Here is a 24606-nt window from a genome sequence, read left to right as displayed (position 1 = left end):
GGTGGTGTGTTGGATAGAAAATGCTACAGAAATTGCAGAAGGAGTTTATACTGACATTTCAAGTCTTTGTGGTGCAATTCACACACATTTTAGGTTATGGCATAACACTTGTCAAACATAGGCAAATTGCTATAGCAAAGAAAATATCCATAATATAATTATCCATAACAGACATATGACGCTTGTCACAATAGACAAGTGCTGACCTTAAGAAATAAGTCCAGAGATTGGAACTGTTGCTGAATCTCAGTCTGATGTTTTCATCTAAAAAAAAAAAAAATACTTCCATGTTCATTTTATTCATTTTTGAAAACTTTTAAAGCCTATTTTTAAATTTTTTTCCCCCACGCCACTAACTTTGAAGGTCTGAGACAGGGAGCCCTGTCTTATTTAGCGCGAACAAAAAAACATAACCTATGAGAAATAGAAACATAGGTTTTATTTACTTTAAGTCATGATGGAGAATTAGAAAATCAAATGGTACATGTGAACATAAATTACATTGTTTTCCTTTTCTTGAGAGTTCCTCCCTTCAGGTTAGTCATGTGGTCACTCACTGAGACTGGTAATACATGGTGCACGTCACTGCCCACGAGTAACAGGGAGCAAGACTTACTGTACAAGAAGTTGGCCTAAGGCACACCCTCACAACCACCAAATATGATAACCAGACACAAAACATGGAGAAAGTGTGTGAGCCACAAGCTGATTGATTCATCATGCATGATAACTGACATCAACACGAAACAAGCCACAATTCAGTGCACTGTAGGTCTGTGGTGCCATTTTGTAAAAATGAACGACAGTGATGAATCTACATGTTTCGCTGTTGCTGTGGTTCTATATCCACAAGTGTTATATATTTCTTTTTCGTTCATTACAAACAAACACTTTACAAACATAATCATGATAGCCTCAGTATTAATGAGCAATTAAGTACATTAGGGTTAGAAATGCTGAAGCCTGTATAAAGTTGGTGGTCCTATGTTTGTGGCTGGGTTTGGTCAGCTGCATGGATGAGCCCAGAATACAATAAGGTGCAGATCGTCTCTCTGGGCTTCAGGGACTATACAACTTGGAAAAAAAAAAAAGAATCAATCACAAATACTTAATTAAATGCAGCCAAGGAGAAAATATTTAGCATCTCCAAGATTTAGAAATAGTGCCTTTTTCTGTGCCAATCTGAGGTAGACATAACGAAATCAATGCAACGCAGAGAGAAATGTGTGTTCTTATGAAAGCTTGCAACTGAGATGGACATTCATTTCTACAGAGCATACAAGCATTAAGAGCTAAGTTGGTAAGCCTAAGCCCTAAACAAGCCACTCTTTGCAAAACGCCAGAACAGCTTGCATTGTCGCTCGGCTTAGTTTTACACCCTACTCCAGTCGTTAGACAATTGCACAAAAGATCTTACCGATATCTAATAACTTGACAGCAAACATAAATTATACAAAGAAGGAATCAACTCTTACAGTGTTCTCAGTTACAGACAGGTCGTACAGAGAACCTACAGTAACCACTGCACTTCAGCACGGACATCCCCCCCTCGAAAAAATGTGCGAGAGATACTGAGGTTTTTGAGCAGCGAACATACACATCTAGGAGCTGTACAGGCAGACAACACAGCAGCCCAACTGTACACACACATCCAGTTACTACACCGAAACATACACCCTGTCACAGCCACATCACACACAGCCACAGTTATTGCTTGAAAGCAGAGCGCACACAGCTCCAGCAGTAGTCGATGCTGTTGAGTGGAGACAGGCAGCAGGAGAAAGAAAAAAAACAAAAAAAACATAAGGAACATGCAAGCACCTTTCATGGCTGCATTATCAGACTGCAAAAAGCACCACAATTTGTTGAAATTAAGATGCACCAAAAAGTAATTCTGTTTTGAAGAAATGTAGCACAGCGACGACAAAATCAAATGTACATTAAAAAAAAAAATTAAATCCTCATGCATGCCTGTGTTCATGATAAAAATGTGATTTAAAACTCAAACGCTTTCAAACACACACACTAAAAAAAAAATTTAATTACTGAAATTAATGTGAAAGAAAGTCAAGGCTATCATCTTGCTTATAATCCTCCAGCAGACATTCTTTGGTCATGAAATAGGCTGAATACTTTACTTTTTCAAGACATACACGACCACTCTGCCATACAAAGAAAATGTGCATTAAACTGCTTTCACTGGTCTTGGCCTCCTGCCCTCTATAGAATATTGTTAGTAAAATAAAATAAAATAAAAATTCTATAACAAAATCTGATAAACTGCTTTCTGTAATGTAGTGAAATCTTGGCTGTGGATGAAATGTGAGTCCATTCATGAGCTTTGATCCCTAAAATCCCTAAAAAGTTGAGCGTATTCCTTTGGCTTTGTATCAATACAACCCAGTATTGCCAGTAAATTAACCACAGATTGCTCACATATTTATCTACTTTTTGAAATCATACCCTTTTGGATATCACATCCTATGTACTGACTTAACTGTATACAGTATGTCTCTCTGTTGAAGCACAAATATTTTCTCTTACATGGAGGTGTTGAAGTATTTCCTCAAAAACATCTGTCATCTGGCTACACCTTAGTGTTCATGTATTGGTCAAATTAAATTATACTGTACATTACATATATCTTCAACATAAATTAAAAAATTATATTGCAAGTAATGTTTCCACAGATGGTCAGAAATTCAGAGTTGTTGAGTACCTGGCAGAAAATGCAGCTGTAGTAAAAATGACAAAAGCAGTATGCACTGGCTACTTGGTTTTACTTCTGTTTTTATAAGTTGCTATAAAAGTGATCCTTTAAGTTTCTGTTTTAGGCATAAGATAAAGTTGAATGACACACAAATGCATCACAGAGGCCTTTATGATTTTTTTTTTTTTATCAAAATACACAGTTACTTGCATTTACCTTTGTACGGCAGCAGCGACTTTCAAAATCACAATTACATCCACTTTTACAATATTTACTTCCAGAACACACTTTCAGTGTCGTTCTCTGTCTCAGGCATCCAGACGGCTGATGTCCAGCCTTGTACACCAGACACTTCCGGTCAACCACCTTGCTAACGCTAATGATGCAAAACCAAGATGGATGTCCGAATATGGGGTTTGAAGAGATGAAATGGTGCTGTGTAGCATTCCCTGTCTCCGCTCTCTGGCAGTCCACAGGAGTAGCAAAGGCACAAAACAGATACGGACTATCCCGCCCTATCCCATCACATGGCTCCGGTGCATATCCCATCCTCTTCAGCTGCGCGAAGACCAAAAGCCTCAGCGCCAGAGCTGAATCACTGTCGTCACAGGAAGATGAGTGTCCTTCCACTGGGTCTGTCCGTTATAGTGCACATTAAAATTGACAAGACACGCCTTCTTCTGCCCGTTGGAGGGGGAGGAGTGGGTTGGGGTTGGGGGGAGGTGGAGGGTGGAGAGGGGTAAAGGGAAGAGAGGGGGGAAATCAACCTTGGAGCTCCTCAAAGCACGTTTCACACACACGCACTGGCTTCTTGGAGGAGGGGGTGAGGGCGTTCTTAGACGAACACTCAGCGCAGAAAATGTTTCCACAATGTCTGCAGTGGTGCTGGACATTCAGGAGAGGGGGTGGGGGAAAACAATTTATTGAAAGGTTAGGTGTGCAACGTTTACACAGCAAATACTATGAACGATTCCACTTATGTGTGTCTGATGTACCGTCATTTCATATAAACATCAAAAACCAAAGATGTTCAAAATCTCACCTTCCTGACGGTGACAGAAAAGCCCTTCCCACAGGCCATGCAGTTCTGCACCTCGTGATCCTCAGCCCACTTCCTGGTTAGAGACTGCGACTGCTTGATCTAAAGCCAGGACCAACAACAATTGTTACGATGATGTGTTTGTTACATATCTGAGATGAGCTGAGCACATCGTAGCCAGACTGTCTGAACTTCACATAATTTTTTACTATGCAAAACTATTTACTGTTAGAGCACAACATTCATAATGATCGATGACCTATCTCAAGCAAATTTCAAGTCTCTTCTAGTTGATTTTTGTATTGTAATGTAACAGTCTTCAGACGATGGATGGTGAAGCATGCATGCAGTGTAAAATCCGAGGCTAAAACATGAACAAAAAACTGGATTTGTCCTTTAAAACAGGTTATCTTTCTTCAGCTTCAACTCCAACAGCTGACCTGCAGTGACTGGTTCTCTCTGCCCAGTTCTTGCATGGCTGCTGTCGTGTCGTCGAGCTTCCTCCTCATCTCCACCACCTTGCCTTGAAGCTTCTCTATTTCACCTTCACCTTTCACACACCTAAAACAAAACCACAAAACAATGTTGACTTTTACCAGTGCGATCTGGCCTCTTCGTGTTTGTTGGTTGGTTGGTCTGTGTGTATGTAATCCTTTTTGCACACACCTCAACTATATCATCCAATGCACATTACACTGGAGTACTGCCATTGAATGCACTATAACCACTGAGTATTTAATTTACTTAAATGTACTTCAGCAACTTTCTATGACACTCAACTCTTTTTTACTATGCAGTACATGTAGATAAAAGAAAAAAACAAAACAAAAGTAAAAAAAAAAAAACATTTGAACCAAAAATTACTCTGGTGGTGAGCTCATCATGTACGTGGGCATGCATTAGTGAACATGATCACACACACACCTCTCCAGCAGAGCCCGTCTCTCATCCTGGTTGTTCTGGACGGTGGCCTCCAGGACGGCGATCTCTCCCCTCAGCTCGTCTGTCTGTTTCTCCAGCTCACTGACCCGCCGCTGGCTGCCCTGCCACTCCCTCTTCAGCGTAGCCACGTTCTCGTTCAGAGCGGTCACCTGCACACCCAGCTTAGCTTCCGCCTCCTCCCCGCGCTTCACCTGCTCCTCCCTAGCCCGCTTCTCTGCCACCTTTAGCAGTAAGGCATGAATAAGTTCACATAATGAATCTTCAAGAGGAGACCGACTAACATCAGTTCAGCTGCGCAAACAGAAATGATAGCAGGATATTCATGGGTGGAATCATCATTATATGAAAAAATTTGGTGGTTGAGCCTACCAGCTGAGCTTGGACCTCCTTGGTTTGGACAAGAAGCTGTTCCTCTCTCTTGGCCACGCTGTCCCTGGTGGCCTGATGTTCTTTCTTCTCCTGCTCCAGAGCAGTCTGCGCTGCCTCCACCTGGCCCTGCATCTCCAGTTTCTGCTGAATCAACAGCTGTTTGGCTTCCTGCAACTCACCCAGCTCCTGGAAAACAACAGATGTGTAAGTGTGTGTGTAATAGTTAGCTGGTTCAAAATTAATAGAGCAGCATGTAAGAGTATGCATTCGTCTTTAAGAAGGACTCGTCTGGATCTTACCTATCAAATACCGGTAGCCTATATGATATTCAGTGCATTGTTTGATCATCTGCTCAACTAATATGTGGACAACCCTGGTGGACCGGATTTATTTTGACTGTTCATGCTTCTCCTGGGACATAAAATGTGTTATTTTTTGTGCTTTTATCACTGCTACGAAAACACTGCTTTATTTATTATTCAAGCCAACTGATACATGGGATGAGCTGTGCTGCACAGCCATAATATCAGCACAGCTGCCATATACATATACATGTATATTCACTACATGGCTGTCTCTTGTCAGAGTGACAAGAAGGGGATACAGACCTTTTATTGTTAGCATAAAACAACTGTGGACAGGATATAAACACGATATAAGGATATCAAAAATAGTTACTGACCTTCTCACTCTTTTCCATTAGTGCTTTGAGCTCAGAAGTCAGTCTGGTGCTGTTCTTTTCCAGGGCGCTTTTGGCTTTGTTCAGCTCCTCTACTTTGCCCTTCTCTTTCTCCAGCTCCTCTTTAGCCAGACCCTGGGTGAGCAAGACAGGAACTCAGTCAGTCACATCATACATCATGTCATGTCACATTGTGTGTGTGTGTGTGTGTGTGTGTGTGTGTGTGAGTTTGTCTATTGGTCTAACCTGTTGTTTCTGTACTTCTTTCAGGGCTTGGTCCTGCTGCTGGAGCTTCTGGTCCCGTTTGCCCAGCTCCTGCTGCAAAGAGGCCCGGGCTGTCTTCAGTTCCTGGATCTGAGCCTCCAAGCCCGTCTGATGAGTCCGGTTAGCAGCCAGCTCCTCCTGGCCCTGGCTCAACTTCTCCTCTGATGTCTGGGAGAGAGAGGTCACACAATTCACCAGCTAGGTAGGCAGGGAGAGGCAACATTAAAGCTGCATGCTTTTTTCCCCCCAAAATGTGATTATGCTAGAGCCCATGTTGGGGAATGACACTTCTAAAAGTAACTAGTTGCATTACAGTGTTACTATCATTAATGTCTTAACACTGCAATAAATGTATTGCGCAGCTGCTGTTCAGCCCATAATTAACAGTCAGGGATTTTATTTTTATTTGATTTTGCCATAACAAAAGATTAAGGATAAATGATCATGTTACGCAACAGCTTGCTTATATTAAAAAGTAACTAAATAGATGACTACTTGTAAATGACTACTTGTTGAAAAGATAATGGGTTAATTTACATGTACTCTAAGTACTGTGATGCTCTTCTGTGTAATGTGTTTTACCCCAACAATAGCTGGATTGCTCAGGCTTTGGTTAATTTTCACAGGCGATATTAATTTATTAATGTCAGTCTGCCAGGCTGTCGCAAGAGCCTCTGATATCCTGCCTTATCCTCAACCCAGACAGTTTTATCTACACCTCATTTTCCACACACCTTGTCTGGCTACCAAAATATTAGTCGCAAAAACTTAAGATAGTATGCTTACACTGATAATTGTGATTCAGCAGAAATTACAACCCTTTTCTCCTCTGAACCCAACAATCACTTGAAATATTCTTCAGACACAACAGTATCAGCCCCCATGCCTTCGTCGCATCCCCGTAGAAACTTACCTTGAGGTCTTGACGCAGTGCTGAGACCTCAGACTCTTTGCCGTAGTAGTCAGACTGCAGCTTGGTGAAGCCGTCTTTGCTCTGCTCTAAGGCTTTTTGAAGCTCGGCTACCTGGTTCTTCTCAGAGGCCAGATTCTGTCCCAGTGCTGACACCTGGGCCCTCAGCTTGCTCTCCTCTTCAGCCTGGTGACCAAGGAAGAAAGCACACTCTCACATACATAAACCAAGCACAGTGCAAAATACCTCACAGCAAACAGATGGGAGCTAACATTAATATCCACCATGTCAACAGACGTTTATGTGGCTGGTATGATAACAGTAGCCACAGTCTGCATGAGATGTTGCTTGCCTTCTTGACGCTGACATCCTGTAACTCTTTCACTTGGCTCTCCAGCTTCTTCCTCTCCTGTTCCAAGGACCCGTGGGCTGCCTTTAGCTGTGCCTGCAGGTTCTGCACACTACTGTCCTTCTCTTTCAGAGCCTCTTGAGTCTTCAGTTGCTGCTGCTCTAATGAAGCCAGCTGCATCTTCAAATTTTTCTCTGCCTGAAATTTGTGGAAAACACAACAGATTTGAAATTGTCCAGTTTGTTGCAGTAATGCTTCTTCTACATGTTTAAAAGCTCACCTCTCTCATCTGCTCCATCTGTTCTTTAGTTTCTTTCATTTCCTTGGTGATGGCCTCCTTGCTCTTAAGAAGCTCCTGTTTGGCCTTCTCATTAGACTTTGCCTAAAGAGTGTAGTAAGATATTTTATGTTCAGTAAGACGACCAAAGGATAGCTGCACAGGAGCTGTATTTATGTGGCCATTGTTATTTCTTGTTGCAAATTCTGCCATTATAGGACAATTACATTGAACCTGACTTGAGCCAGGCAGCAGCTAACTGAACCTACCATCTCCTCCATGGCTGCCTTATTGCTCTTCTTCTCCTTGTCCAGTTGGCTTTGACTCTCTTTCAGTGCCTTGTTGGCGTTGGCTAGGCTTTCCTTTGTCGAGGCAAGCTCCTTCCCTTGATTCTCTTTCTCCTGTTGGACCTTAAGTAAATCTGCTGCCAAGCCCTGGGTTTTCTTATCCAGCTCTGCTTGCCGGACCTTCCCCTCCTGGGTCATCTTGTCAAGATTGGCCTGCAGAGCAGCTTTCTCCTGCTCAAATGACACAAGACGCTTCTGGCTTTCACTCAAAGCAACTGCCTTTTTCTTCAGCTCCTCTTGCAGTGATGCAGCCCTTAACAACGAAATGACATGAATGGATTGTTAGGGGTAATTCATTATAATATAGTGGAGCAATATAGTGGAACAAGCTTCACGGTACCACAACTTAAGTCATATATTTGACAAACTAGTTCCTTCAGTGTAGAATATCTTACCCTGCTTTCTCAGTTTCAAGGAGCCGCTGCAGCTCTTTGCTTTTCTTCTTAACCTCTGACCCTTCCTTCTGGAGCTTCTGCACTTCCTGCTGTGCCTGATCACGTGTGGCCTGCACCTCCACCACCTGTGACTCCAGTTTCTGTCACAGAAAAAGAGACCAGACTCCCTTAAGAAAACACAAAAGACACACACTCGAGGCAGACGACACAAGCCTTTTATCTTGACTTTTATAAAGTTATCTTAGAGATATGCACCCATGTCTGCATAATAACTTGGATACAATGTGCATACAAAGTAGGGCTGTGTGCACTCACACCAAAAATTCATAACCAACCTTATTGAGCACCTCCAACTGTTCTATGCGCTGTTCTGAGGTCAGCAGCTTGTCTTTGCATTCCTTCAGACTGGTTTCCATCTGGCTGCACTGCTCCTGCCTCTCCTGCAGTCTCTTGGCCTGCTCCTCCAACTTCTTCTGAGTTTTGCCCAGCTCCTACACAAGATGGTGGGAAAGGGAGCATTTGTTGAACAGATCTTTACAGAGCAGGCTCTGTCAGTCTTCAGTGGAGGTCAGTCTTCAGAAATAAGGGGCTCCATGTTACACTTTGGTCAAGTTTCAACATCAATAGCCCTGAACAGACGCTGACCTGCTGCTTGTCCTGCAGAGCATGTTGTGCAGTCTCCAGGTGGTTCTCCAAGTCGGCCCGCTGAGCAGACTTGGCTGCTTCTGCAGATAGCAGCATCTCTGTCTTGGCCTTCAGCTACAGGGAAACAGACAAACAAAAAATTGAATTTTCATTAAAAAAACAAATGTAAGGACAAGATAATATACTTGGATCAGTCCATATAAACTGATCTTATAATCTAAGAATGCATGGAAAAAATTTTTGTCAAGTACTCCACGGTGTATTATTCAGTTCCATTCAGAAATTTACCTGAGTGTCCAGTTGGGCCACCTTCTCCTTGCTTTCTGTCAGCTGTGTGGTGATTTCAGTGACTGAGGTCTCCAGAGACTGAGCTCGGTCCTGAGCTGATCGCAGAAGGGCCTTCTGCTCCTGGACCTGTTCATGGAGGTTATCCTGGGCCTGTTTGTGGCTCTCTGATTGGTTCTTCAGCTTGTCTGTCAAGTGGGCCACCTTTACATCCCCCAGATACAGGAAAGCTTGTAAGCACACATAATGACTGATTGTTTCACAGTGGTGTTCAAACAGCCTTTGTTTATGCTGCTACTTTTCACACTCCCCACTGCAGTTTTGAGTTGTGAACATAGTTTTCTCAACTGTTGTGTTTGTATATGTGCACATGTGGACATATGTATCCAATCCTTTGCAATGTAATATCAAAGTGAGCCTGCATTTATGTAAAATGTGAGTGGTGAGTGTGTGTGTGTGTGTGTGTGTGTGTGTGTGTGTGTGTGTGCATCAACCTGTTCTTGTAGTGTGTGGTTTTTCTCTTTCAGCTGGTTGAGCAGCGCCGTCTCTCCCTCCCCAGCCTGGATTTTGGCACACAGGTCCTCTCTCTCTGCTTCCAACTGGCTCACAATGTCCTTGCTCTTCTGCAGCAGAGCCTCCAGGTTCTGGATCTTCTGGTCCTTATCCCCGATCTGACGCAACACCTGCTCCAGGTCATTCTGAAGAGTAGAGGCAAGTCAGCATAGCAGCAAAAAACTGTGCAAGGTATTTTGCCAAAATGTTTGATTTTGAGGACAGTTGCTTTAAGTTGGGATTTTATGTTCTGTATATGGTATAAATCAGAAAACTAGAACTGATGTAAAATTGCCAGCTCTGGTATAAGTTCTGTCATGTTGGAAGCCACTGTAATAGCTGATAAACTCACACTAGTCACAGCTCACTTTCAAACTGCAATGACTGAACATCTCCATTTATTCCAGTACATGCACTACTGTTTAGCTGCAATTAAATAACATTCAAATGTGCAGGAAGTATGTCTTCTACCACCACATAGCACAAAATGATGTGATGCTGTGATGTGTTGAAACAAAACTCCCAACCAACCTAATTTTCAATGGATCAGTGATGGAGGACTGTACAATAACAGTATTCTTCTGTTGGATCTCTGCTCTGAGCTTCCATATTGACTTTTTGCACACTGCCAATTTCCACTGTTGTCTTTGCACTTCTGTTGCTGAATTTCAAAGCAAACATACTAGCTAGCAAGGATAAATCCAAAGCAATGAAAACAATGCCTATATGGACAAAACTGAGTACCAATCTCATTGTCCTAGTGACAAAATAATTCTAAAGAGATAAAAATGAGTGGCTTGCACTTATTCATTCAAAACTGACAGACTTGGGAAGCTGGAAAGCTCATAGATCCCTTGCTCTACATTGCAGTGTAAGTGGAAATACAAAATAAGCAAGCTGTACATGTTGCTTGAAAAAAAGTGACAAGTGTTTTGTAATGCTAAAACAAATGGTTTTTGACACATCTGTGTCATTTCCTTTTAGTTACAGGGATGCATCCACTCCATTTTCAATGCATTGTACAGTACAGCCTGTTGTGGCTTACTGTTTCATAATACTGCTGACAGTGCAGCTCTTCCCTGAAGCAGTGAGGCTTTTCTTGGCTGCAGTACCTGTGCCTCCCGCAGTTTGCCGTTGGTGTTCTGCTGCAGTGCCTGTAGCTCCTGGTGCTGCTGCTTGGCCTTCTCCAGCTGGTGCTGCAGGTCTGTGCTCTTACTGCCGCTCTCCTTCAGCTGCAGGGACAAAAGATGAAAAACGTGGTTTGAAATTCCGGCCACAATGCAACTGAGTTGTATTACATGGACGGAATTTGTGTAATTCGTACAACTGAATTCCATGGTTTGTATCTCAATGTTTATGTATGTAAGTAAATACATCATTTTTACTATATGACTATATATATATATATGCTGTTTTTCAGACTGTGTAATCCCATACAGTTATGTTTTAGCGTTTTCACACTGATTTTGTTTTTTGAGGTGAGTTCTTTTTTTGTGTGTCCCCCCTGATTTGTGTACACAGATTGACTTTTCTTAAATCATGACTTTTTATGACTATGTTGAAATCATTCTGCTTCACAATTGTATCACTACAAATAAACTACACTTAACTGAATGGAATTATTCATTGTGTTGTTTTCCATACTTCCTATTTTCTCTGTTTATATCTGCATTCTTTTTCTGCTATTCCAATAACCCAGTATTCCCACAGGGTTCATTAAAGTTTCAGCTAAATGCCTACCTGCTCCTCAGCACGAGAGAGTTTGAGCTGGAGGTCGGCTGCTTGCTGCTCCCGATCCTTCAGTTTCTCCCCGGACAGTTGCCTCTGTTCTTTCAGGCGGCCCTGCAGCTCGCCCAGCTGCCTCTCCGCCTCTAGCAGCTTAGCATGCAGCTATGGGACAGACATAGAAAGAAAGATGACGATTATAAACAGAAAAGAAGGCAACACTCAGATGAGACTTCAAAAATACAGTCGAGGGCCTTAAATTAGGACTTTGCTGTTGATCACGTTACTACCCAATACTGTCCAATATTTGTGGATCATTTATAACCAACCTCTGCCAATCCTTTCCTCATTAAATCTGAGCCCATCTTCCACTTTGTTGAAAAATTCATGTGAAGTTATGGTGTTTTCATATGGTGGTGGAAGAGAAATTTTGCATGCGCCTCAGCCATTCAGCGCTATGTAGATAGTTCACTGATTCTTGAGAATTTGGATAAATCATGTCCCACTAAGAAAAATGCTATTTCTTCTGGAAATTTACCACATTTTAATGAATAGAAAGAATCAAGGGCATAATCAGGGGGTCCTTTGCACATTTGTAAGGTTCTTTTATAGGTTTATTTTTAATTTGTATTAATTTAATGATTATATGTTGGCCCATGGCCTACAAAAGCAGTTGTCCTCAGACAGGAGATAATCATTTCAACTTGATTAAAACAACAAAAAGTAATAATTTCATTGAATAATATCTTTACCACATTAAAGAGTACATCATAATATGTATTAAAAACTACAAACGATGGGTTTTGAACAATATTTACTATTATTTTGTGGTTGCTCAAAATGTGTCCCAGATATTCGTCACCACCGTCAGATATTTATTTAAAAAATAATAATAAAAAAAACTACAAGGTCAGTTACGTTCCTGAGGAGCCCTTTTCAAACCTTCAGCTCTATTGCATGCTTCAAGACCACTCAGGCTCCTGGAAGTTTTCTATTTTCTCTTAAATCTCTTCATATTTTTGGACACTGCTACTGTCACAACCATAAATTGTCAACACCGTCACTTCTGTATAAAAAATATTAAATTAGATTATGGAATAAATGTATACTTTTTAAGAAGAGATCTGATGCAGGTAGCAACAGGGTGAAAACAAGCTGGCTAATGTGAACAACTCATGCTTATCATGTGAAAGAGTCGGTTTTTGTCACCACCGTCAGACGTCACCACCGTCAGGTTTTCTGTCTGACGGTGATGACTGAAGTCTGAAAAATGCTTATAACAGTGCTCAGGATTGTTATTTTTTGTACCAAATAGTTAAATAAAGTTGTTAAGCAAGAAGCCATTGACTTGAGTGGTATAAATTTTGGAAATGTATGTTTTAATGAGGCCACTGTCACCACCGTCAGATTAGTGTCACCACCGTCAGAGGCAGTTATATTGGTTTTAAATGAATATGCTTACAATATGTCTCTTTGGTGCTGTTGAGTTATTAAAGTAATAGTCTCTTTAATACAAAAATCTGTTTTTCAAATTTAAAAAAAAACATTACGGTGACGGTGTTGACAAAAACAAAGTAGCCTAATAACTGGAAAAACCTATTTTATGAAAAAAATGCAAAATGAGGAGGTTGCACCGGTACATTGCTGAACAGCCAAGACCTTGGCCTATAATGATATACCTTCAGATTTTGTAATTTAAACCACTTTTTTCCCAAAATTAAAACCTGTTTTATCCAAATTCCCAATAATCAGTGAGTTTTTTCTGTGAACCAGAGTCCCGTGCGGAGTTCCATGCAGCCAACATCACTCTGTGCTCCATGGTCAAATAAAGGGAACTTTAAATAGCTGGTTGTCATATACAAACCATATTTGTAGTTTTGTCATGATTTCTGAAATAAAGGGAAAGTTCAAACTGGGTGTTTTGGAATTCATAGTGGAGCTATTATTGGCTTTATTCAGTTGTTTGCAGATGCCACTGGGCATTGTACCTTTGCCTGATGAAAACGTCACAGTGTTTTTGGTGCAATTAACTGGAGTAAATTAGAGCCCTGTAGTGTGCAAGCTGTTTTCTTGTTTCATTGTTTGCTTGTTTTTGGTTTTTGGCTTGGATGTGTGTATACATTACCAGTTAACATTTTTATTCAATTGTTTCCCTCATTTTCATAATCCATACACCAGGACAAAAAAATCTGCCTTAACATGATTAATTATATCACATTACATGATTAATGACCAATATCAACCTCAAAAATGTTGCTGGTGCTGTTCACCGCTGTGCCTTGGGCTGTACTTAACACGTAGAGGCACAGAAGCTGCAGACAGAATCAAATTCTTCAATTGGTGTCAAACAGCACCACCAAGAGTGCTTAAGCCACTACAACACTGTGCTTTTCAGTGCAATAAGTGCAGCATAAGAATCTTGTTCTTCCACTGAAACATCTATGGCCCAGAGGGCTGAGTAAAGAAAGGCTGTTTAACTGTGTGATTTGACTAGAGCATCCACTAGTCTGTGTGTACACTGTGAGTCTTACTCACTTGACTGATTTCAGTCTGCTGCTGAGCACCTTGACTCTCCTTTTCCTCCCTCTGCTGCTGCAGCTGCTTCCTCTCGACCTTCAGCTCCCCATGCTTCACCTCCAGCTCAACCATCTCCTTCTTCAACTTGGCCACCTCCTCACTCCTCTCTCCAAGCTCTGCTTGGGCTTTCTGCAGGGAGGCCTCGGCCCCTGTGGCCCTAGCCTGAAGCTCTTGAACCTCCGTCTCCCTTTGATGTAGACTGTCCTGAACTTCCCTCTTGGCAACCTGCTCACTCGCCAGCCGCTCCTCCAGCTCATGGTACTCCTTCTCTTTGCGTGCCAGCTTTTCAGACAGGCTCTGTGAGAAAGGGAGAGTACAAGTTAACATGGAGCAGACTGAGCACAGGCTGAGAATCACAGAGGTGAAAGACACCTCTTTCTAGCATGAATAGACATGAGAGCAAGAAAGTGAGAGGATACAAGACACAAATCATGACAGTGTATAACATTTTTTCTCTTAAGTTTCATGATTAATGATGTGGTAAAAAAAAAAAAAAAAAAAATCACATTGCAAGTATTTTAAAGATACTGTAATTGTTATATGACTCCAGATTTTAGTTTGGATCATAATTTTAGTTTGGATCATAATTTTCTTTTTCACTGAAAAAAAAAATGGTATTTTAATCACACATTTTCCCCTTACCATAAAATTACAGTGGCTGCGATTCAGATATTTCACTTGGACATATTACAGTGTCAATAATATTTTGACTGACTATTCAGCCTTAGTATGGGGTCTTGAAAGGGAGGGGTCTAGTATGAGGGTTGAAAACCGTAAAAAGATTAATGAGCAACTGCCTAAGTCATCAATTAAGCCATCTTGGAAAAACAAGAATCTCCCTTTTCTTTCCTAAAGAAAACACAGTGAAAATGTGACAGGAGCTCCAACAAGACACAAGCACCCAAGTCACATGTGATATAAGCTGTGGAAAAGAACACTGCTGCCTCACGTCAGAAAAATATTCAGGGTAGAGGTGTGACATGACATTTCTAAGGGAGGGTTTTACGACATGGAACTTGAAATACCAGAGTATGTGCGGTAAAGCCTTGCAGTAAACTTGGCAGCAGGGTGATAAAGAACAAAATGTTGTTAATATTGAAGCGTGCTGCTAACTAGGGGCTGTGACAGGGCTTCTGGACATCACAGAGGTACAATAAACTCTTTTATCTGTTAGCTCTTAGGCTCACATACTGCAGCTGGCCCACATTTATAACTGTCCCACAGCCCCGCAGTGCAATCCTCCTCTTTTTCCCCTCCTCTTTCGTTCATTCCTCTCCTTCTCATGGCCTTGTTACTGTCCTCTCACGTGTCATTGTCACGGTTTGCTGCAGAGCCACTCATCGCTAATCCCCGCATTATGGTCCAATGAAACCCATATCGGTTGTTCTATATACCGATCCTCTATCCCTCAGTGTTTGCTCCATCAGTTTTGTCTCTGGTGATAAAAATCTGCATCAGATTTCAAAGTGTTCTATTGCAGTGATGGGACGTCCCGTTGGAGATCAATCTAATCGCTCTCATCTACTTGGCTGGCAGACGAATGCAAGAGGCATGCCCGACATGGGAGGATTTCATCTCTCGCAGGTAACCTAAGCAAAGGTCCTCTGTTCCCTCAGGCCCCAGAGCGTCAGTGTTCTCACCTGCGATTGTATTTTACCATAAGTGACAGCACTGGCATGAGAGAGATCCCCCCCTGCTGGTTTAATTATAGACCTGCGTGTGATTTTTGTCAACATGTGCAGTTCGCCAATGAGGGCTCACATAGCTCGGTGACAGCAGGGTATTGTGATAGGTGCTGCCGAGCAACGGAGCCAAGTTTACAGAAAGTAGGCTGGCATGTCCTGCAGTGAAGGGCAGGCGGCAAGGCTTGTTAAAATTACTGTGGTAAAAGCAAATTCTAAATAATGTTTTGTGGTATGCTTGCTTGACAGATGCCATGGTAGACAATGTTTGTGCTTGCGGTTACCAAACAGAATCGTATAACTGTCACATAACTAAAATAACAGTGGTTAGGTATTTGTTTGGTTGGGCATGTGTTGTGTGACAGAGACGCTGCGCTCACTAGAAGCTTCCGTCACCACCTCTGGGGAAAAAAGGACAACTCAGTGCTGAAAGTGAAGGAAGTTGGACGTATTTCTTCCTCTACCAATAAAAGGCTTAATTGTTTTAGCAACACAGAGGAAGTATGTCTGATCTCAGCAGTGTCACAGTATGTTTAACTCAGAATGTCATTCTGTGGGTTTTTGTAAAAAAAAAAAAAATTACAAAGAAAAAGAAAAAGAAACTCAACATTTTCAGGGTGCAATGTATTGACACAGGCCTATGGTGTTTGAACAGTGAAGTTAGTATACGCCTGGTGTGAAACATAAATAATAATCCATCAGTCTTTATACTTTTCAGTATTTGCTTTTCCTGATAAGAATGCACAAACATGGCCTGTTATCAAATTTATATTAAGTTATAGAATTATGCTCACAATATGAATAACTAACATTAGTTCTGTATTTGAAGTCTACTGTGAGCAGCAACCTGCAGTTCTACCTCGTTCCTCCCCCTTCATCCTTTGTGTGTATGTTACCTGGCTTTGTTGCTGCAAGTTGTTCAGATTGCCCTGCAGTTGGTGGATCTGTTGTGTGTAGACAGCGGCTTCTTGGGGACCCTTTTCCAGCTCTGCTTTTAGCTGGGATATTGTCATCTGCAACACATTATTGACAGACACATCAGAGTCCATTTGCAGGACATCTGGCAGACAAAAAAACAAGTACACAGTACCACTTTGGCATTCAGGGCAAACAGAAAACGAAGCTGAACACAAACCATGACCGGAGTAAAAAAGAAAAACACAAGTTTCAGTCCCACAAAAAAAAAAAAAAAACAACTCAAATATATAAAAGTAAAAGACTGTGGACAAAAATCCTGTTCCTGAGAAACATGTCAAACGAAGAACTCAAAGGATGAAACCAAATTTGGGGCCGACATGAAACGGCATGCTTTACCTCCAGTTTACGAATCTTCAAGAAAGAGCAAGTGTTGGAGAGGGACACAGTGTGTGAGGGGTAGAAGAAAGAGGAGAGGGAAAGAGACAAAGGACACAGGTAAGTCATGATACAACAATCTAGAGGTCAGATACTGCTAGACAGAGCAAGATGCTGCTTGACTGAATTAAAAAAAAAATCATCACCAATTTACACTGGAGAGCAAAAATGCACACCAGCATCACATCATCTTGCAATGATAGCATTAAACTGAGAATTGTAATACGAAGGAGGGGATACAGCAGTGGACTATGAGTGAACCCGGGCAGTACAGTAATATAATACACTGGGCAACTACAACTGGCTTTTTGTTCATTACACAAATCTAGCTTTGTATTGGTATATTATTTGAGAAAGCCTTGTAGTTTTATATCATAGAGGGAATGCTGAAGAGCTTGGCTAACAGACCCAAAGACTAACTATTGACCATTATTTCAATGAGACTCAAACACACGGGAGATATAGTGCCTTTTCCAGGCTCTCACAGATCGTAAGTCACTGCAGCAAAGTCACTTGTTCATTAAACTTGAGGGCGATTACGTAATTAAAAGTCAAACAGCCTGAGCCAAAAAGATATTTAGTATTCAAATGTATTCAGACTGCAGTGTCCCAGTGTTAGAATATGAAGTTCTCCTTCCTCGAGATTAGTTGCAGGGATGTGCAGAAAGTGAGTTATGAGGCCTGGAGCTGTCTGACAGGGCCCTATAAATACTTGCTTCTCTCGTCTCCCAAAGCCTGCTGGGATCAATAATGCAGGAAGTAAGGCTGAATTATGCAGCAGGCAGCCAAGCGGGATTGGGAATTAGGCCTGAAGCCATCTGGTTCAACAAAAATACAGCAAATCAGAAGTATTGGAGCCGATTAAAATAAGAAACTAGAAAACTGTTCTTTGCAGTGAAGTGGAATGGGTGGTCTGAACAAATGACTGATTAGACAAACTATCTCACTTCAACCCTCCATAATCTCACAGATGATTGCTTAATGTGTGTGTATGTGTGTGCCTATGTGTTAGTGACGAGTAGCACTTGGGTGTGGCGGGGTCATAGGTTAGGCCGCAACACATAAGTGAAAGTTTTAGTTGGAAACAGTACAGGCATGTCCGACCAAAAACAACCTGATGATTTACAGGATATGTGGTTATTTGGTGACCTCACCTCTGAGGTAGTGTAATTAGCCTGCAGTTCCTCATAGTGCCTTTTGAGGTTCTCTGACTCCTGCTCCCTCTCACGTGTCATGCAGTCCATCAGTGTCTGCACCTGCACCAGCTCCTTCTGCAGCACCTCCACATCCTCCACTCCCGGGCGCTGCAGCTAGGGGGCAGAGCAGAGACACTCCATCAGGGCAGGGGGCAAAGTGTGGCCAAGAGTGGAGTCAAGACAGGGCCTTATAAGTGCAAGATAAAACAAGACTAACACCAGTCAAATGTCAATAGTTTAACCTGTTTTTTTTTTAGGCATGTACTCACTGTGCCTGTCATCATTCTGTCATCATGTCTGGAAAACAAATTAGTGAGCCTTGCTGCCAAAACTTAACTGAGTTGGATGTATGTTTTTCTTCTACAAAAGAAGTAATTATTTATTTGAGCAACAAATTTGAAATAAATCTGACCTCAGCAAAACTGCAGCATGCATAACTCAGACTGCCATTATGTACATCTTTTTGAAAAATAATTTTTAAATGACTTCTGGGTGCAATTTGATGACATAGGTCAAGTTAGTATAACTTGGCGCAAAACTGCTGTGTGTCCCATGTGAAAGGGATTTAACTGGTGTTCCTTCCAAAAATGCATGATGTATATAATATATATAATGTTGCCTGTTAATGCATTTACATAAAGTAACCCAGTTATGACCACAGTATGACTAGCTAACATTAGCCTCATATGTGAGTTTTACTATGGGCAGCAGCTGATCGTCTTTTTGACCTGGATTATACCTCTTCCTCTTTGATGTGGACAAAACACATTTTCATCCATAAGCACTTCAGAGTGTAAAATATTAGGGAATTTGCACTATGTTAAACAGAGGGCACTGGTGCTGAATTTACGGCCCAGCCCAAAAATGCAAGGCTGATTTATCATTTCAAAATACAGGAAACATTGAAGGAAGGTGTTAACTTACACTCCCTGAATTTCTAACACAAGATCTGCGTTTGGATAAAACCTATCTAACCCAGAAACAGTGGATAACACTAAAGGACACGCGTGTGTAATTATGTGAATATCGACAACCATTCCACCCTGTTTCCAAGTATTTTTAGGGAATAAGAAGGGAATAAATAATATGTGTGTGTGTGTGTGTGTGTGTGTGTGTGTGTGTGTGTGTGTCGTACCAGCTCTGTCTGGAGTCTCTCGCTTTCCTGCTTCTCATTCTGCAGCTCTTGAGTCAGTTTGGCAAGCCTCTGGTCGGCAGCCTCCCTCAGGCTCTTCTCCTCATCATAGCGGGACTTTATGTCTGTTGGGTTCAGCAGTTTAGTAAATTTAAAAACATCCTAATCAAAACAATGTAGATGAACTACAGATTTGTATCAAAGTGAAATTCACCCAAAGTAATTACCGAAAAAACAGCATCACAGTACAATATGCAAAAACTATAATTCCTTTAGGCTTTAAAGCTGCATAAAAAGAGAAATAGCAAATGCAACACTGGATAAAATACAATGGTTTCAGGCTTCACTGTGATCTAGCAAATAAGTACTATAGTTTTCATAGAAATGCCAAACCACTGACACAGCCCTCCCAGTCTCCCAGCCTGCATAGGCCCACACTAACCCACTATCTCTGTGGCCAGCTGGGCAGCCTTCTGCTCAAACAGGTCTTTCATCTGCTTGATGTTGAATTTTTCTGTCTCAGCTTCACTCAGCTTTCTCTCCAGCACTGAGAAAAGAGCACCGTCAGTGATTTAGTGATTGAAGTTTATGATCAAATGGAATAATTTCTTCAAATGTATTCGTAATCTCCCCTACCTGAATCCTCTGAGCCCATCTGTCCATCGCTCTGTGGATTCAAAGGAAAAGAGAAGAACACGTACATGTCTAGTCCCCACAGTAAGAACGAGCACACATCTAGCATCTAGTTCACTGTCATGCCAGCGAACTACCCCCCATACTCTCGTTTGATATAATTTTCCTGCAAAGTGTGACTGCCACTACAGTACATATTAAACATCTTAAAGAAATTACTTGCTTCAGTTGTCCTTGAACTTTGTCCAACTCCTTCTTGAGCTCTCCGGAGAACCATCTTTCTTCCTATTAAAGAGAAATTGCACACAAGGATGCAAAATCGACTGTCTACTGTCTTTGAGCAAACAGACAATTTAGATTTTAAAGATCCTTTGCAGTTACCGTCCACAAACACATGAACGTACCTTGAGAGAAGCATGCAGATCCTGAACTTCTTGCCTTAGCATTGTAAGATCCTCCCTAGAAAGAAGATGGGATGCATTTACAAAAACAGACACAACAATACTCAGTCTTAAAGACATACATTCATGGTGAGGTCCAAAAATAGACTCCTTGTTATAATTTATTTAAGAATAACGACATGAATGCACTGTGTGTGTGTGTGTGTGTGTGTGTGGAGATGTCTCTCACCGAGTGGGGGCCACATGAGAGGGTAGGTCTCCAGTATCATGGAACAGCTCATAGTGCTTGAACAGCTCCTCCGCAGTGTTGTGAGACTTCATGCACTGGGGACAGATGAACCCCTGCATACAGAAACACAATTGTTCAGGCCAACCATGTGATGCTGACTTTGAATTATATTTATATGATCAAACAGACTCAAAAGACAACTGTCATTACACCACACAGTATTGTGGTGGCGTTTACACAAAAAACAAACAAACACAGATGACTGCAGGGTAGACTACAGCCACAGGTGGTCAATCAGAGAAATGAGTGTCCAGGTTACCTCAGAGGTCTGGTCATTGTTGAGGTCTGCGCTGGGCTGCTCTGACTCTGTGTTCTGGGAGCCTCCTTTCCCAGGAGTCTGGAGAGGAGAGAAGGAACTGATTTAGTCCTAATATACATGTAACTGTGGAGGATGGCGATTAAAGAAAAATCCAGATCTGATTTTGTATCCTTTTGTACTGGCTGCAATCACAGAGGCAACTCACATGGGTGGTATAAGTTCAACAAACACTGCTGCATTAAAAAAATTACCTCTCTCTTGTATTTTGTTTTTCTGTAATACATCGATGTTACACGTTCAACACACACACAGAGAAATGTTGCACGTATTGTCTGGGCCCTCAGACCTTTGCATTCTTTATTTGTATTGCTGACAATCTTCAGTCAAGTGTGGGAGCCAAATATTCATTAGTCTTGCATAAAAAAAAAAAAAAAAACAAGGAGGCGGTCCAGACAAGAAGCCAAGGCCTGCAATGGCGCCTCTGCACACATCTCCAAAATGTAACAAATATATCTGTAAAATGCGCATTTCTAGAGTGACATTGTATTCTCCTTTATAGGCAGTCGTATTATCAGTGAATACATGTACAATGGGTGTTGGTTCTTCCAGTGATCTGCTGATATTCAGCCTACTGTGGAAAAGAAAAGCAAAATACATGTTTTTTTTATCCACAAGTACTATTGTGCTTGTAATGTCAGTGTTTATTTTACGCGCACTACCTCAAACCTCCTGGTGGCATGTGGTCATGTGACAGAACCACTATCCAGGTTGTATAAAAAAAAAGAACCCTCTTATTTAGGTCACAAGGAGAGGGAAGCAGACTGATAAGAAAAAAATCAACTCAGAGTACAGCTTTGAGGAGGCAGATATGTATATAGCCTCCAACTATGATATGCAACTTAACACTCAGGACTCGAAATCAGATCAGTCCACTGGTCTGTGCACAAACATATAAAGTGGACATCTCATGCATATTTATTTTCAATTTACAACTAACCTGCAGCAAACCACTGGTGGTCCATTCAGCAAAAGGATTTGTTTTGGTGCATGATTCATTGCTATGCATGCATGAATGAGGCCAGCGTGTCTGTGTGTGTGCGTTTGTGTGTGTGTGTGTGTGTGCACTGGTGGGTGTTTAGTACTTTGAACAGTGTCATCTCAGGGCATATGGGAAGGCTGAGATTGAGAAACGCCTCTTGCCTTGAAGGTGGACTCAATGTTTGCCTAATGGAATGCACTCTGACCCAACGTGAGCAAACAGCCATCATACAAAAATAATACTACACTGATTTAATTCAAAGTCATTTCTGTGTATCAAGGTGATATTGACTGACTGATTGATAGCTTTAGTTTGAGGATCGATAGAAAACAAATAAACAAACGCTCTCACATATAACAAATATCATTAGTCTTGTTTTAGGAATATATCATATTATTTTGGAAGGTATGCAGCTGTAGTCAGTTAAGTGTGGGAGCTGTATAGACACAGTACCAGAATAAGAAATAACATCCATGTACAAGGCGGTAGTGCCAATACATCACTGATCAATATCTTCAAAAACTGGAAAAAGACTAGGACAGGGGTTCTCACAGTTTTTACCCCATTAGAGCACAAACTGTGTCTTTGATAAGCAAAAGAAAGTCTCCCAGGGAACACCCTCTGATTTTCGATTATAAATGCTACGTGCATACTTGCATGCCAACTCTAGGGTAAGATGAAACAGCGAGGGAAACAATCGTTCAAAACCAGCTTAACAGTAATACTTCCAGATTCACTATATTAGATGCAAACCTCTAAGAAGCTGAATGATTAAAAACAGCTATTTCTCATTGTACTGGGACCCGTGAAGGCCTGAGACCACATTTTTGGCAACAGCTGCCTCATGAATGCTGTTTTCGGGAGGAATTTCCTCATTTCCAGCTGACCTTAACTTGGTCCGAGGCGACAAAGTTTTCAGTCACACTGTTCGCAATGGCTTATGGTAAATGTAGTTCTATGCAAAGGGTACAGCTAGCTTGCTTCTTTTACAAGCCCAAGAGGTGACTGGCTGGTGATTTATCCAAACTAGCACGACCACATCTGACCATAAACAGCAGGGTAAGCTACAGTAGCCAAGGGACGTTATTTCCATGTTGTGGTCAGCCAGCCGAGACTAGGCTTCCCAACGTTCAACCTGTGGCTAACGTCACCGTTAGCATGTCAACATTGAAATATAACGTTACACTGAGAAATGGGTAAAATATGGTATTTTACAACAACTAGCCAGGTTAGGTGCATAATGTTGTACTCATAGGCTAATGTTAGCGAGATGGACACGTTAGCCTGCATTAGCCACTGTGTATATAGATAGATATTACATCCTTATGTCAAGAATAGCATCAATCAATCGAACCAAGTTAGCATCAGATGGCTAGCTGCGTCGCCCCCACAGAAGGAGCGCTCGATATATTTACTAAGATGTGACGCGCTGGCGGAGTTATCGTGTTTTAGACGATCCATTGGCTAAAACGAAACAGCCCGCCCACCCGCACCACCCCGGGTTCAAAAACGCGCATCCCGGCTCCGAGTACAGACAAGGATAGGCCTGTGTCTCCCAAGGAAATCGACTTGGTTTAACAAAAACAAGCGGCACCGTTGCCCTTTTCCATCCAAGAGTCTTACCATCTGAAGTATCCGTCTGAGCATGGCCTCGGCTGTGTCTGCGTCGCCACAAAATCCAAAAGGTTTTCAAATGCAAAGTTTACGTCGCTGTACAACGAACACCTGACCAACTCAGGCAGCAGCAGCAGCAGCAGCAGCAGTGAATGGGCGGGTCATGGGGAGGATGGCTGAGCAGGACCCTCACAACTTAGCCACATTCAAGAATATGAACAAACTTAAAACACGTCATTATGTTGCAGTGCACTTGCGGGGGAAATAAACTGAGATGAATCTGGGAATATGGTCAATAAGCAATATATTTTTTATTGAAATAATTTATATACAAGATGACGGTGCAGAGCAGAATATTCCAGTCATTTGTTCACACATGCACAAACGGTATTTTTTTTCTGATCGTCCAATACTTTGATAATCAAACTAAAACCACCGAATAATCTGCTCTCTCCTCTTTTACTGGTGTGTTGTCATAACGCGTAGGCCAATGCTCTGACTGTGATTTCCTGTCATAGTTTCCTGTTCATGTGGGAGGGGAGTATTTCCCTATGGAACATAAATAAGTAAATGCATTCTCATACTGCACATTCAACCACAACAACAAACTTAAGTTTCCTTACAAATTCTAGTGTTCAAATCTAATCAAGGCTGAGAAATTTAAGGGGGGGCTGATTAAACAGATCTAGGTAAGGCAATCTGTATTGCTTTCAGCAGCTCTGTTATGTGTCAAGTGTTCGTAAATTGAACACTTCACACAACATTGTGGTTGTGAAGGCACTTACAGGAATCATTCGGCTTAAACTCAACACATTGTAAATCTTCTATATGGCCTAGGCCTCCTTATCCTTCTCAGACCTTAATGATATGGTTTTCTCAAAAAAGTACAAATCTTTACTTGTTGTATAATACTGTCCACGTGTTTTTAATACTGTCTTTCTTT

The 24606-nt window shown here is 41.6% G+C and overlaps 1 protein-coding gene across 2 annotated transcripts; it reads right to left on the bottom strand.

Moving 5' to 3' along the window:
* Positions 1 to 415: 415 nt before the first annotated feature.
* eea1 (early endosome antigen 1) lies at positions 416 to 23817 on the bottom strand. 2 transcript variants are annotated; one of them, XM_030052875.1, is made up of 30 exons: positions 23673 to 23817; positions 21011 to 21088; positions 20692 to 20804; positions 20466 to 20520; positions 20281 to 20346; positions 20065 to 20095; positions 19871 to 19975; positions 19432 to 19553; positions 18255 to 18410; positions 17062 to 17076; positions 16644 to 16760; positions 14024 to 14362; positions 11504 to 11653; positions 10876 to 10995; positions 9706 to 9909; positions 9215 to 9415; positions 8927 to 9040; positions 8617 to 8772; positions 8282 to 8421; positions 7809 to 8139; positions 7543 to 7644; positions 7266 to 7460; positions 6917 to 7099; positions 5986 to 6171; positions 5743 to 5874; positions 5061 to 5246; positions 4674 to 4912; positions 4190 to 4310; positions 3753 to 3851; positions 416 to 3595 (listed from the first exon to the last, which is right to left on the bottom strand). In XM_030052875.1, the coding sequence occupies exons 1-30, from the start codon at positions 23694 to 23696 to the stop codon at positions 3473 to 3475; spliced, it is 4203 nt and encodes a 1400-aa protein (XP_029908735.1). In that variant the 5' UTR covers positions 23697 to 23817; the 3' UTR covers positions 416 to 3472. The 2 variants fall into 2 exon arrangements, with proteins under 2 accessions (XP_029908735.1, XP_029908736.1); XM_030052876.1 differs by lacking the exon at positions 17062 to 17076.
* Between the last annotated feature and the right edge of the window lie 789 nt (positions 23818 to 24606).

Source organism: Myripristis murdjan, chromosome 6 (genome assembly GCF_902150065.1).
Source record: "Myripristis murdjan chromosome 6, fMyrMur1.1, whole genome shotgun sequence".
Taxonomy (NCBI): Eukaryota; Metazoa; Chordata; class Actinopteri; order Holocentriformes; family Holocentridae; genus Myripristis; species Myripristis murdjan.
Note: the sequence above shows the minus strand (reverse complement) of the source record. Positions and strands in the feature narration are given on the sequence as shown.